At 43.2% G+C, this 12,080-nt stretch overlaps 1 protein-coding gene across 4 annotated transcripts in view; it reads left to right on the top strand.

Moving 5' to 3' along the window:
- Nucleotides 1-2,859, top strand: part of igsf9a (immunoglobulin superfamily, member 9a) — a 30,501-nt gene extending 27,642 nt beyond the window's left edge. For all 4 annotated transcript variants that reach the window (XM_036977335.1, XM_036977334.1, XM_036977336.1 and 1 more), the window contains exons 20-22: nucleotides 29-114; nucleotides 770-935; nucleotides 1,165-2,859. In XM_036977335.1, the coding sequence (XP_036833230.1) occupies nucleotides 29-114; nucleotides 770-915 (232 nt within the window). In that variant the 3' untranslated portion in view covers nucleotides 916-935; nucleotides 1,165-2,859. The remainder of the gene's footprint in view (nucleotides 1-28; nucleotides 115-769; nucleotides 936-1,164) is intronic.
- The last annotated feature ends 9,221 nt before the right edge of the window (nucleotides 2,860-12,080 follow it).

Below are 12,080 nucleotides of genomic sequence, written 5' to 3'. Positions count from 1 at the left end.
CTTTCCGCTTGTGCGTGTGTTTCTTCAGGAGAAAGGCCTCAGTGGATGAGAATTATGAGTGGGATTCAGCTGATGTGTCCATTCAGCTGGGAGATCAAGACCTTGAAGGCAGAGGTATGAGAGCTATAATGTTCTTTTAAGACTGGCATGCCGCTGTCTGAGCGAAATATGTTCAGAACTGAGTTTAATAACACTAGCTCTGTTGCTTAAGAACAGGCATGTCAAAATCATTTTGCCCTCGGGGCCACATTCTGTCTTCACCGAGGCTTCATGGCAAATTGGGTATATTGCCTTGTCAAGATCTGAAACAAAATATGATTTCTATCCAATCTTTTGGGACTTTTTGATGGTTCCGGACTGTCTACACTCTTAGGAGAAAAAAAAGGTGCTATCTAGATCCTAAAAGGGTTCTTCTGCTGTCCCCATAGTAGAACCCTTTGAATAACCTTTTTTTTGGTTCCAGGTAGATCCCTTTTGGGTTCCATGTAGAACCCTTTCCACAGACAGTTCTACATGGAAACCAAGAGTTCTATCTGGAACCAAAAAGGATTATCCTATGGGGACAGCCGAAGAAGCCCTTTGGAACCCTGTTTTCTAAGAGTGTAGCTTTCATTTTGGGGATTGTTAGCGGGCTGAACACGGTAAAGACACTTAGGTCTTTTTTAAAACATAATATCCTTCAGAAATTCTTAAATTTGATTGATTGACACCCCTGCTTTAGATTATTGAAGGATATTTCTAATCCCTATCCAATCTTCTCCTGCTTTAGGCCTGTTCTCCTCAGTTAGTCTACTGAAGTCTACTCCCAGCATGCACCATTCCAGGGAGGGCCTCAAAGAGTCGGTCCACTTCCAGGGTCATCGCCATGTGACCAACCGCCACTCAGAACCCGAACCAGAGACTGTGATGTTCTGACAGCCCCATCCATCGCGAAGGTCAGCTCAGAGCTCTCATCTCTGTTATTGTGTGTCTGCACAAGAGCATTGATCTGTGTGATTGGCTGTGTTTACCCATGTCTCTCCCACCTTATGTATTTAGCTTTACTTTGTGGCTCTTATTGTGTTGGTGTTCATCTTTTTCTTATCTCTTTGTGTGCATCTGTCAGTCTTCTTCTCCTGTTGCTTTCTACTAATATCTCAGTGAATGTTTGTTTTATTTATACAGACTTCAAACAAGGAGGTGAAAATAGTGTGCCTTCATCGGCAATTCAGCATGGATGTACAGTTGTCAAAACTCTCATCCATGGGATGACACTGACTGACTGGACTGGTGGATGCTCAGGGCTGAGTACAGTATTGACTGGTGTTGTTCAGAGCTGTACCCACCAAAGAGGACTCTTACCACTGATTCACACAACTTAGTGGTTACATTGATTTCTCTCTGCTACTTCTACGGGATACTTGTACTATGAAACTTGTTACCAAGTAAGTGAAAAGGCAGATACAATCTTGGGTCTTCCTTGCCCGTCATCATGGCACTGTGTGCGAAAATACATCATTCATACTCTTGGACTCACGGAAGAACAAGTTGGAGGCTCTTTTTATTGCTTTGAGAAAAAGCAATCCACCACTTGGGCTGGCACTTTGTTCCACTGCTACAACACTTTCAACTTATGATAGAACTATGACGTATGATTGATTTTTCTGTGAGATGGAGAGAGAGCGTTTGAGAGGGCAGTATGACAGGTCCTTAAAATTAAGGAGGACTGATGGAGAATGTGCCGAAGAAGTAGGCTGCATCATGCCTTTTTTCACGTTGTTTTGTTCCTGGTCTAGTGTGACCGCTTCTGCAGTACAACTATGAGCTCTGAGTAGACGATCAATAATATTACCCAGGAGGTTAACTCACTCGGGTTAATCAGATGTAGCTCTATGAAGAAGGATTGCTTTCTTTTCTACCCATATTCTCAATATGTAGCTAATCGAATCTCTCATTACTCTCTATTTTTAACCTCATTGATGTTGTGCAATGTTTGATCTGTCTAATGATTTTTTTTGTACCCAGAGTGCAGTAGTTTTTTTGTGCGTGACTGAGGAGGGTGAGCGCTTGGCTGGTAATGATCACCTGTTGCTGGGATAAGTGAAGGCCGTTTTTTTTCACCAACCACGTGTAAAACGAGTGTCATTATCAGTGCACATTATCCGGTGAGATTTTTGTTGCCCTGTCTAATTTGGAGATGGAAACCTAAATGGTATTTTTTCAATAAGTCAATCTCTGAGTCATCCTAGTCAGGGATGGAGATGGGAATTTACAGCTTGTCTGAAGAGTTAATTATGCCCTAGAATGCCTTCCAGCACAACGTCTGGTGATAGAGGAGAGAAAGGAGGGGCGCTGCGGGTGTGAATGCCTTTTGAGCTGTACACACTCTGTTATCAGCTTACAACACCAGATCACCCCACTTACCCTTCATTTGAATTCCATCAAACATTTGTACACGGAAATGACTCCCAGAGAAATGTCAGTTTGTCCACTTTGGGTTTTATATATGTGGAATGGCTCTCAATAGCAATACACTGCCAATATACATGGAATATTCTCTCACACCGTTTGTTCCGAATCCTCAGACTGAATGCAAATGCAGTTAGATGAATGACTAGCCTAATCATTACTGCTACTGTGCTTTTGTAAACATGCATTGTTATCGTTCAAGGATAAAGGGGAACTATTTTCAAGGTTTTTGTGCACGTTTGTACTTAAAATATATCCTTTTTTTTATACAGAAAATGATTCATTGTTTTGTAAGACTAGTGTATTTCTTTGTATGATCTGTGCTTAGTTTGCTGAGGATGTACAAGGTATCCTTATATAAACACATTTTCCATAGAACTGAAAAATAAATACTTGTTTATGCATGTTTTATTCAGTAAGTCAAAGCCATTAGCTGTCTCTTTTTATAATACAAAATGAGCATTTACTTCTCGAACACATCGGCATGAACAACGAACCTGAAGTTGATGTGTTTACCTGAAATAATGAATTAGTAGCAACATCTTCGACCCCATCTATCCCTCTTCTATTTCCTTGATATCACTTCTCACTTTTTCATGCACTTGTGTTTTTTTTCTCCCGCAGAAGCATTCCCTTGGTCTCATTAACAGTCAGGAAGAGGACATCATTATGAAGCCATTAACAGTGTCATGATGCAGCAGATAGCACTTCAGTGGGGGAATCTCATTTGCATACCCCTCTTGTCCTCTCCTTGTCTCCTCAAAACCCATTGGAAGAGAAGAGGAGAGGGATTTTGAGAATGAGTTTCGAGGAGCGAGGAAGCGAGGAGTATGCAATTGAGATTCTTCCCCATATGTTTGGCCCATTTGTCTGAAGGACCTTCGGTCCCTTTTCCACTAGAGCGTGTTGTTACTCAGCATATTGAACACCTTGTTTATGCACCAACCCATAGAACAATAATGAACAAACAAAGGTAACAACGTTTGAAGTTTATCAGTTGGTGTGACATTTGAGGCCGGATGTTTTATAGAATTCTTTTAAAGAGCCATGCTTTAGACATGAAATTTAGGTAGAAAAAAAGGCCATGTAAATGATGAAGCAAACAGAGTATTCTTTTAAAAACAAAACTTTTCAGAGAATGTTATTGTCATAGATTCAAAACCAACTCATTCCTGTCTCTTCAAAAATACCCATAATGTTTCAGGTAAAACAGTTAAAAATACACGATTTAAGAAATAGACCAAGAATTGTGGGTTGACCATGGTCAGTTAAGTATGCTGTTGCCCTGGTGATCGATTGATGTTATGAATACATACGGTCGATTATAAAGCTGTCGCAGTTGAAAATTATATCACACACATTTCCACTTCAACTTGCCTGGGTTATATGCTGCTCCTTGTGAAGAAGACACGTAGCTTGGAAAAGGACTAGACATACTGTGATGGATGTCAGACGATACTAAATTACGTTTCTCATAGCCTATTTCTTCCCTCTTTCACTCAGCCTACACAGCCTATTACAATTGACTGAGGCCTTGAGCCCAGAGAAGCACATTGACTTGTGCATTGTTCCTTCATTTGCTGGTCCTCAGTCAGGCTCACAGCACGACGCCATGCTGCATTAGTGAAAGGTGATGAGCATGGTTAAAGAGAGGACCCTGAGTGAAACCCCAGGAGCCAGGGGCAGGCAGACAGGCACACGTGCACACTCCGCAAGGACAAAAGCACACACGTGCACACACGCAGACACGTACGCATGCCTGCAATCTCTCCCTCTCTGTATAAACTCTTCAGCCCTATAGAGAGAGTTCTATTTAAACCTTCAACCCAAAGTGTACTTCCTCTGTGAGTTCCATGTCACTCATGGAGTTGTTTGCCATCCATCCCTCAAGTTCAAGTTTCACGTTTTGTTAGTCGTGTGTACGCGATAGTCATGGTATACACCGTCCAAACAAATGCTTGCTTGCAGGTTCCTTCCCGACAATGCAGCAACAATAAGAACTAATAAAAGATCAGTAGAATAGAATAAACATTTGTAGCATATATATATATAATACAGGCACAATTTATAGTCCAATATTTACATGTGTATTGGGGAAGTGGGAATTGGGGGCATGTGTTTTAAATGGTGCAGTATTTAACAATCATAATAAGAGTCTGGTAGCAGCAGTTGTGATGTGTGGGTGCATGTGTGTTAAGGTGCGGAGAATCAGAGCAGGTGATCAGTTCAAGTGTTCAGCAGTCTGATGGCTTGTAGATAGAAACTGTCTGGTATTAGACCTCAACTGTTGGTATCAGATCTCATGCTCCGATATCATCTGCCCGACGATAAGTCTGTTGAACAGCTCGTGGCTGGATGCTGCCAGATTTCCTCAGGCACCGTTTTGAGTAGATGTCCTGGATGGGTGGTGAACACGATCCCAGTGACGTACTGGGCCATCTTCACCACCCGCTGGAGGCCCTTGCGGACGTGGACAGAGCAATGTCCGTACCAGGTTGTGATGCAACCGCTCAGGACGCTCTTGATGGTGCAGCGGTAGTATTTGGAGAGGAATTTCTTCAGCCGTCCAGGACGTAGATACACTGTTTCACCCTCTTGACAAGAGTGGTGGTGTTGATGGTCCTTGTCAAGTCCTCTGTGATGTGGATGCCGAGGAACTTAAAACTACTGAATCTATACTGCAGTCCCAGGTCCTTTCCCCATGGTTCTCTGCAGCCTGGGATCCTGGAACCCTCTGAATGATTTCCCTTCACTGGCCCTATCTGGGAAGAGCACATCCCTCATTGGCAGATTGTAATTGGTTCAGAAAAAGGCATCCCTGCTTCTATCACTGTGACTTACTCACTATCCCTCCAGGTCCCTCTCTCTCGCTTTGTCTTTCCTCTCTCTCTCGCTCTCTCTCTGTCCCTTTCCCTTCATGCACCCAATCTATTTTAGTCTCTTTCTCCCTCAGTCCTTCTTTCACGTCCTTCCCTCTCCTTCTGTCTCTCTCTCCCTGTCCCTCTGTGTCACTGTCTCTCTTTCCCTGCAGCATGCCTGGCTGCGCGGAACATTTCCTCACGGCTGAAAGCTTGTCAAGCAGCACCTCTGTCATCGCCTGATCTGCTCACATCGCACATCTCACAGCCACTAGTGAAGTGTCTCTGCCATTAAAGGTCAGCTTGTTGTCATCTGCCACCCACCACCATGCCAGTCTGTTACCTCCTGATTGGACAGGGGGAGGACAGAGTGGCACCTCCTGATTGGACAGGGGAAGGACAGAGAATGGGTCAAAGTGGGTGAAGTGCCCCAGGATGTTTCTCTGGATGTTAAGGGTCTTTCCTAATGACCCTTAACATCCATAGGAAGTATCAGAGAGGCTATTATCTATAACTATATACTATCTCTCTGTCTTCCTCCAGCCTCTCCTTCTCAAGAATCCCCCCTGCTGTGCCGTTATCCTTCCTCTTTCACCACGACACAACTGCCTCTCTCCCCTCATGTCAACCAGATATTTTCAAACCAATAACAATTTCTCTCCTGCACCCCAACCCCCCACCCTATCACTCCATTATTACTCTGCTGCATTTCCAATTTTCTCCCATTCCCAGGCTTCTCCCCCAAAGCTCCTCTGTTGCTAGCTTGCGTCAAATTGCTGCAGAGTTGAGACAGACAGGGGTTTTGTTGGGCTCGTCCCAATGCTCCTACACCTAAGAGACTCTTGCTGGGGCCGCCAAGTGCCAATAAACTTCAGAGAAACCTTCCCTGTGCCAGCCAATTATCCTCAGCCATTGTTGCCACCGTATGCAGAAGTTGTGCTGCAGTTTGAGTGTGATGGGGTACAGCCATAGGAGGGGGACGGGAAGTGTTGTTATTGATAAGAAGCTTGCCCTTGAGATATGAAAGACTGTGCAGTACCTTTTTCAATGTTGATTGTTGTCCATAGGTCAGATGTTATGTAGTAGGTGAGTTGAATGACCTGGTAGCATTCGTGGTTACACAATCTTACCATCACAATAGCTAACGACACATAGATACGGTAGGGAGTCTACCTTGTGCCCTTTTTGTCTTTTTTCATAATTTCTTGCATGGCTGCAGGAATTACAATATGCTATTAGGAAGGCAATCAAGCAGGTTCCTGTGGCTGTCATCAGAATGCATCGAACTCTCCATTATTAATGAAAACCTCAATGTATATTAATGGTCATGCATGTTAATGGTATGGATTTTACAGTGCCTGAATTGAAAATGGATTAAACATATTTTTCTCTCACCCAAGTGAAAACAAGTTTTTAGACATTTTTGCACATTTATGGAAAATGAAATACCGAAATATCTAATTCACGTACTGTAATTATCCACACCCATAAGTCAATACTTTGTAGAATCACCTTTGGCAGTGATTACAGCTGTGAGTCTTTTGGGGTAATTCTCTTAAGAGTTTTCCACACCTGGATTGTGCAACACATGCCCATTTATTCTTTTCAAAAGTATTCTAGCTCTGTCAAAATGATTGTTGATTATTGCTAGACAACCATTTTCAGGTCTTGACGTAGATTTAAGTCAAAACTGAAACTCGGCCACTCAGGAACATTCACTGGCTTCTTGGTAAGCAACCGCAGTGTAGATTTGGCCCTGTGTTTTGGGTTATTTTCCTGCTGAAAGGTGAATTCATCTCCCAGTGTCTGGTGGAAAGCCGACAACCTGGTTTTCCTCTAGGATTTTGCCTTTGCTTAGCTCCATTCCATACATTTTTATCCTGAAACTCCCCAGTCCTTAACAATTAAAAGCATACCCATGACATGATTCAGCCAACGCTATGCTTGAAAATATGGAGAGTGGATTTGTCCCAAATATACCACTTTGTACTCAGGACAAAATGTTAATTGCTTTGCCACACTTTTTGCAGTTTTACTTTAGTGCCAAACAGGATGCTTAACAGGAATATAATTTTTTTCTATACAGGCTTCCTTCTTTTCACTCTGTCAATTAGGTTAGTATTGTGGAGTAACTACAATGTTGTTTTGTATATATAGTATATTTTACATCGATCCAGACAGTTTTTAAATGGATACTTCGTGATCTTGGCATTGAGGCCCTTTATCTACTTCCCCAGAGTCAGATGAACTCCTGGATACCATTTTTGTCTCTGCATGCAGTTTGAAGGAAGTTGCTAACTAGCGTTAACACAATGACTGGAAGTATATGGGTATCTATGGGTATCTGGTGGATACGCATAGACTTCCAGTCATTGGGCATTTGCTCGCAAAACTACCTCAATCTTCCTTCATACTGGACACTGAGACATAAAACTTGTATTCACGAGTTCATTTGAATCTGGGGAAGTAGATAAAAGGTCTCATTGCCAAAATCCGAAGTATCCCTTTTCTAAACTGTCTGGCTCGATCAGCCAAGGCCAATGTCAAATACGCTATATACACAAAAGTATGTGGACACCGCTTCAAATGAGTCTATTGGGCTACAGGTGTATAAAATCGAGCACACAGCTATGCAATCTCCATAGACAAACATTGGCAGTAGTTGAAGAGCTCAGTGACTCAATGTGGCACCGTCATAGGATGCCACCTTTCCAACAAGTCAGTTTGTTAAATTTCTGCCTAAGTGCTGTTATTGTGAAGTGGAAACGTCTAGGAGCAACAACGGCTCAGCCGCAAAGTAGGCCACACAAGCTCACAGAACGGGACTGCCGAGTGCTGAAGCGCGTAGCTTAAAAATCGTCTGTCCTTGGTTGCAATACTCACTACAGAGTTCCAAACTGCCTCTGGAAGCAACTTCAGCACAAGAACTGTTCGTCGGGAGCTTTGTGAAATGGGTTTCCATGGCCGAGCTGCCGCACACAAGCCTGAAATCACCATGCGCAATGCCAAACGTCGGCTGGAGTGGTGTAAAGCTTGCCGACTCTGGAACAGTGGAAATTAATTATCTGGAGTGATGAATCATGCTTCACCATCTGGCAGGCCGACGGATGAATCTGGGTTTGGCGGATGCCAGGAGAACGCTACCTGTCCGAATGTATAGTGCCAACTGTAAAGTTTGGTGGAGGAGGAATAATGGTCTGGGGCTGTTTTTCATGGTTCGGGCTTGGCCCCTTAGTTCCAGTGAAGGGAAAACTTAATGCTACAGCATACAATGACATTCTAGATTCTCCTGTGCTTCCAACGTTGTGGCAACAGTTTGGGGAAGGCCCTTTCCTGTTTCAGCACGACGATACCCCCGTGCACAAAGCAAGGTCCATACAGAAATGGTTTGTCGAGATCGGTGTGGAAGAACTTGACTGGCCTGCATAGAGCCCTGAACTCAACCCCATCGAACACCTTTGGGATGAATTGGAACGCCAACTACGAGCCAGGCCTAATCGCCCAACATCAGTGCCCAACCTCACTAATGCTCTTGTGGCTGAATGGAAGCAAGTCCCCACAGCAATGTTCCAACATCTAGTGGAAGGCTTCCCAGAAGAGTGGAGGCTGTTATAGCATAATAATGTACATGAGTTTGGAAAGAGATGTTAGACAAGTAGGTGTCCGCATACTTTTGGTCATGTAGTGTAGATTTAAAAATCAACCATCCCTTTGAAACATAAAAATCGTATTTTTGTTAGAAAATAATTACCTGTGTATGTTTGAGGTTTTGGTTATGTATTATCGACTGGCCGGATTACAGTCCACACAATAACAGGTTGGCCATAGTCTGATCTTTGACAAATAAATATATATACTTTCATTGACGTAGACAGGAAGGAAAAAGCGAATGATGTGCTCTGTTCACAGTGGGGTTTTCCGCTTCCTTCCGTTCCATTCTATTGCTTTCTCGCTCTCTTTCTCTGTGAACTCACACATCCACACAACACAAACAAATTCTCAATAGGCATGGTTTCTCTCTCATATTTTTCAGTTACTCTGTCACCATTGTCCCTGTTATCCCCATTGTGCTCCTGATTAGAAAGAGATTGCACCTCTAGCCTCGTATAGTTTTACCAATATTATGTTCCCCACCATGGCCTGGCACCTGCCTGTGCATTCTATTATAATGGTTAGAATTTACAAAGTGAACAGGCATCCCTCCCCCTTTCACAGCTTTCATGTCAGAGCTCACTCGGTTACAATTGAGGCAGGCATGGTCTGAAATGCAGAGTGCAGTCTGATCTGGAAATTTGTTGCAGTTGTGTCATGAGTGTGAATATTAGAATGGCTTTGTCTTTCCTGGTTTCACATGTTGCCTTACAGCTAGAGTCAGAAATGGTGCCTGCATACATATGAATTAATAAATAAATACCGGCATTTCCTAACCAGGGGGAGGTTGGGAAGGGAATCAAAATGCCGTCATGATTTGGCTTAACTGATTGCTTAATGCTTCTATTTATCCAAAGGTATTGAAAGTGTATCACGAGCCAGAACGCACAAAAAATAAACTGCAAATGCATCCAACCATTTTGTAGAGTCACAAACTTGATGTAGTCATTGCTTGCAAGGAATACGGGACCAAATACTGAACTTTTGACTACTTTAATACCCTATAAGTGAATTTGTCCAAAAAACTTGTGACTTTACATGGGGGGACTAGATATAAAAAGTGATTTCATTTCTAAAAGGTAAAACAGATATGTATGAAAATCACCATCTTTGGAGGTATTTTCATCTCTAATCCAAAATGCTTGATTATAGCCAAAGCAAAAAATGTTGCTTCACTGTCCAAATACATATGGAAGGGAGTGTACATTTAGGATTCCTCGATCCGTACAACCTCCTTTTCAGATCCGTACACCTGGCTACAGTGTGAGCATTTATTGCGCCCGGCCCGCCACAGGAGTCGCTGGAGCGTGATTGGATAGGAACAGCCATGCCGGCCAAACCCTCCCCTAACCCGGGCGACGCTGGGCCAATTTTTCACCGCCTCATGGGTCCCCTGGTCGCGGCCGGCTGCGACAGAGCCTGAACTCGAACCAGGATCTCTAGTGACACAGCTACCAGTGTGATGCAGTGCCTTAGACCACTGTGCCACTCGGGAGGCCCCGGCATGGTTTAGTTAGATTGTGTGCTTGTTGATTTCCCCTTCCTCCCTAACGTGGCCTCCTGCTGTATTTCAGCTGCTTGACATTCCCAGGAGCACCCCGAGCTGTCACCTGTAGTCAGACCTCATCCACCCTGACAGAACAAAATGGAGGGAGGGGACGTAATGACAAGGGGGCTTGACAGCTGGGACTCAGGAGGGGGGCGTCTGGTGACATTGAAACGCCATCCTTCTGCGAGGAGATAAGAGACGGGAATGGATGCCCTGACAGACAGACAGCGAGACAGACCGACAGACGTGTGTACTAGAAGGGTTTGTGCTGCCTGTTAAATCAGGTTGCACGGTGCACCTGAGTGTTTGTCTCAACATCACTACCTTGGCAGAGTGACAGGGATACATCATTGATGTTTATTACCACAGTTGTCTCACTGCTGCTGCTGCTGGAACATTGTTACTTTGTGTTAGTTGTCACTGTCTGGGTTTATTCAAGCCACAGTATACGGTGAGTTCTGGGATAAACAGTATATCTAATAGGATATCAACTTTTGGGTTATTCATCCAGACCATTAAAACCCCCCATGTGGTTCCTATCAACATAAGGCTAGAGGTTTGTTAGGTATTCTTTTACTTTCTTTGTGTCTGCTTTCTATTACAGCAGGTTGTTTCAGAACTGGAATAGTGAGGAAAGCAATCAGCTGATGACTGTCTTTTCCTGCTGTTTTATCTGGCCCGTGTCTATTCTATTCCTTACTCAGTATGGCTCAGTGTGTTGCCTGAACGTCTGAGCCAGTTCTGTTGACATAAGCAAAAGAGTGGTTCCTTGGTAATATTTTTAAAGTATGTTGCATCATGTTAGGGGAAAATCACATGCTGTAGTTTTAAACACTTTTATATTCTAGTGTGTTTCCCATGGGGGCGTTGAATTTATTGCGTAATTAGTTGTGTAAAATAAACCTAAAAATGTACCTCCAGCTCCTTTCCCTTTTCACTCCATAGTTAAGTTTACATTTGGTAATGAATTAAACAGCTCTATGCTATTAAAATGAGCTTTTGCTGACATCTTTATAAGCTGAGGATAAGCTTAATCAGAGGATTGCAGACCAAGCACATTAGCCTACGTCCAGCAAAACGAGGTGAAAATAAGTTAATTGTATATCAGGTTTATTTTTCTATTGCTCTACTAACCAACTAGACCGCTCTGGATTTTACAACCGTTTCGGTAACAATTATTTGAACAGGTTGTAAAAAACAAACAAAAGGAAGCAGGAGACGGATCACAATGTTTAAATAACATTGAGATGTAAATCACGCGAATCAACATACAACATATTTGACACTGCATGTACAGTAAGCTATTGAAACCAAACCACACTAGCTCCAGTAATCACTGTAACCTTTGCCAATAGGGAAGGAGAATTGTCAACGTAGATTGTATGCATGTATTCTCTCGAGTCCTTTGGATTTGTGCGGACTGATGAACTGTCTCCACACCTTCTCATCACCTCATACACACACGTACCCACTTCTCATGCTTAGTCCCCCATAGTGTTAGCTCATGTCTTCAACATGGCATGGGCCCACTCTTTGACAGCATTACTGCTATCAGTCAAATGCTGTGGGGGTAC

Source organism: Oncorhynchus mykiss, chromosome 5 (genome assembly GCF_013265735.2).
Source record: "Oncorhynchus mykiss isolate Arlee chromosome 5, USDA_OmykA_1.1, whole genome shotgun sequence".
Classification (NCBI taxonomy): domain Eukaryota; kingdom Metazoa; phylum Chordata; class Actinopteri; order Salmoniformes; family Salmonidae; genus Oncorhynchus; species Oncorhynchus mykiss.
The sequence above is the reverse complement of the archived record's forward strand: the minus strand, read 5'-3'. Positions and strand labels throughout refer to the sequence as shown.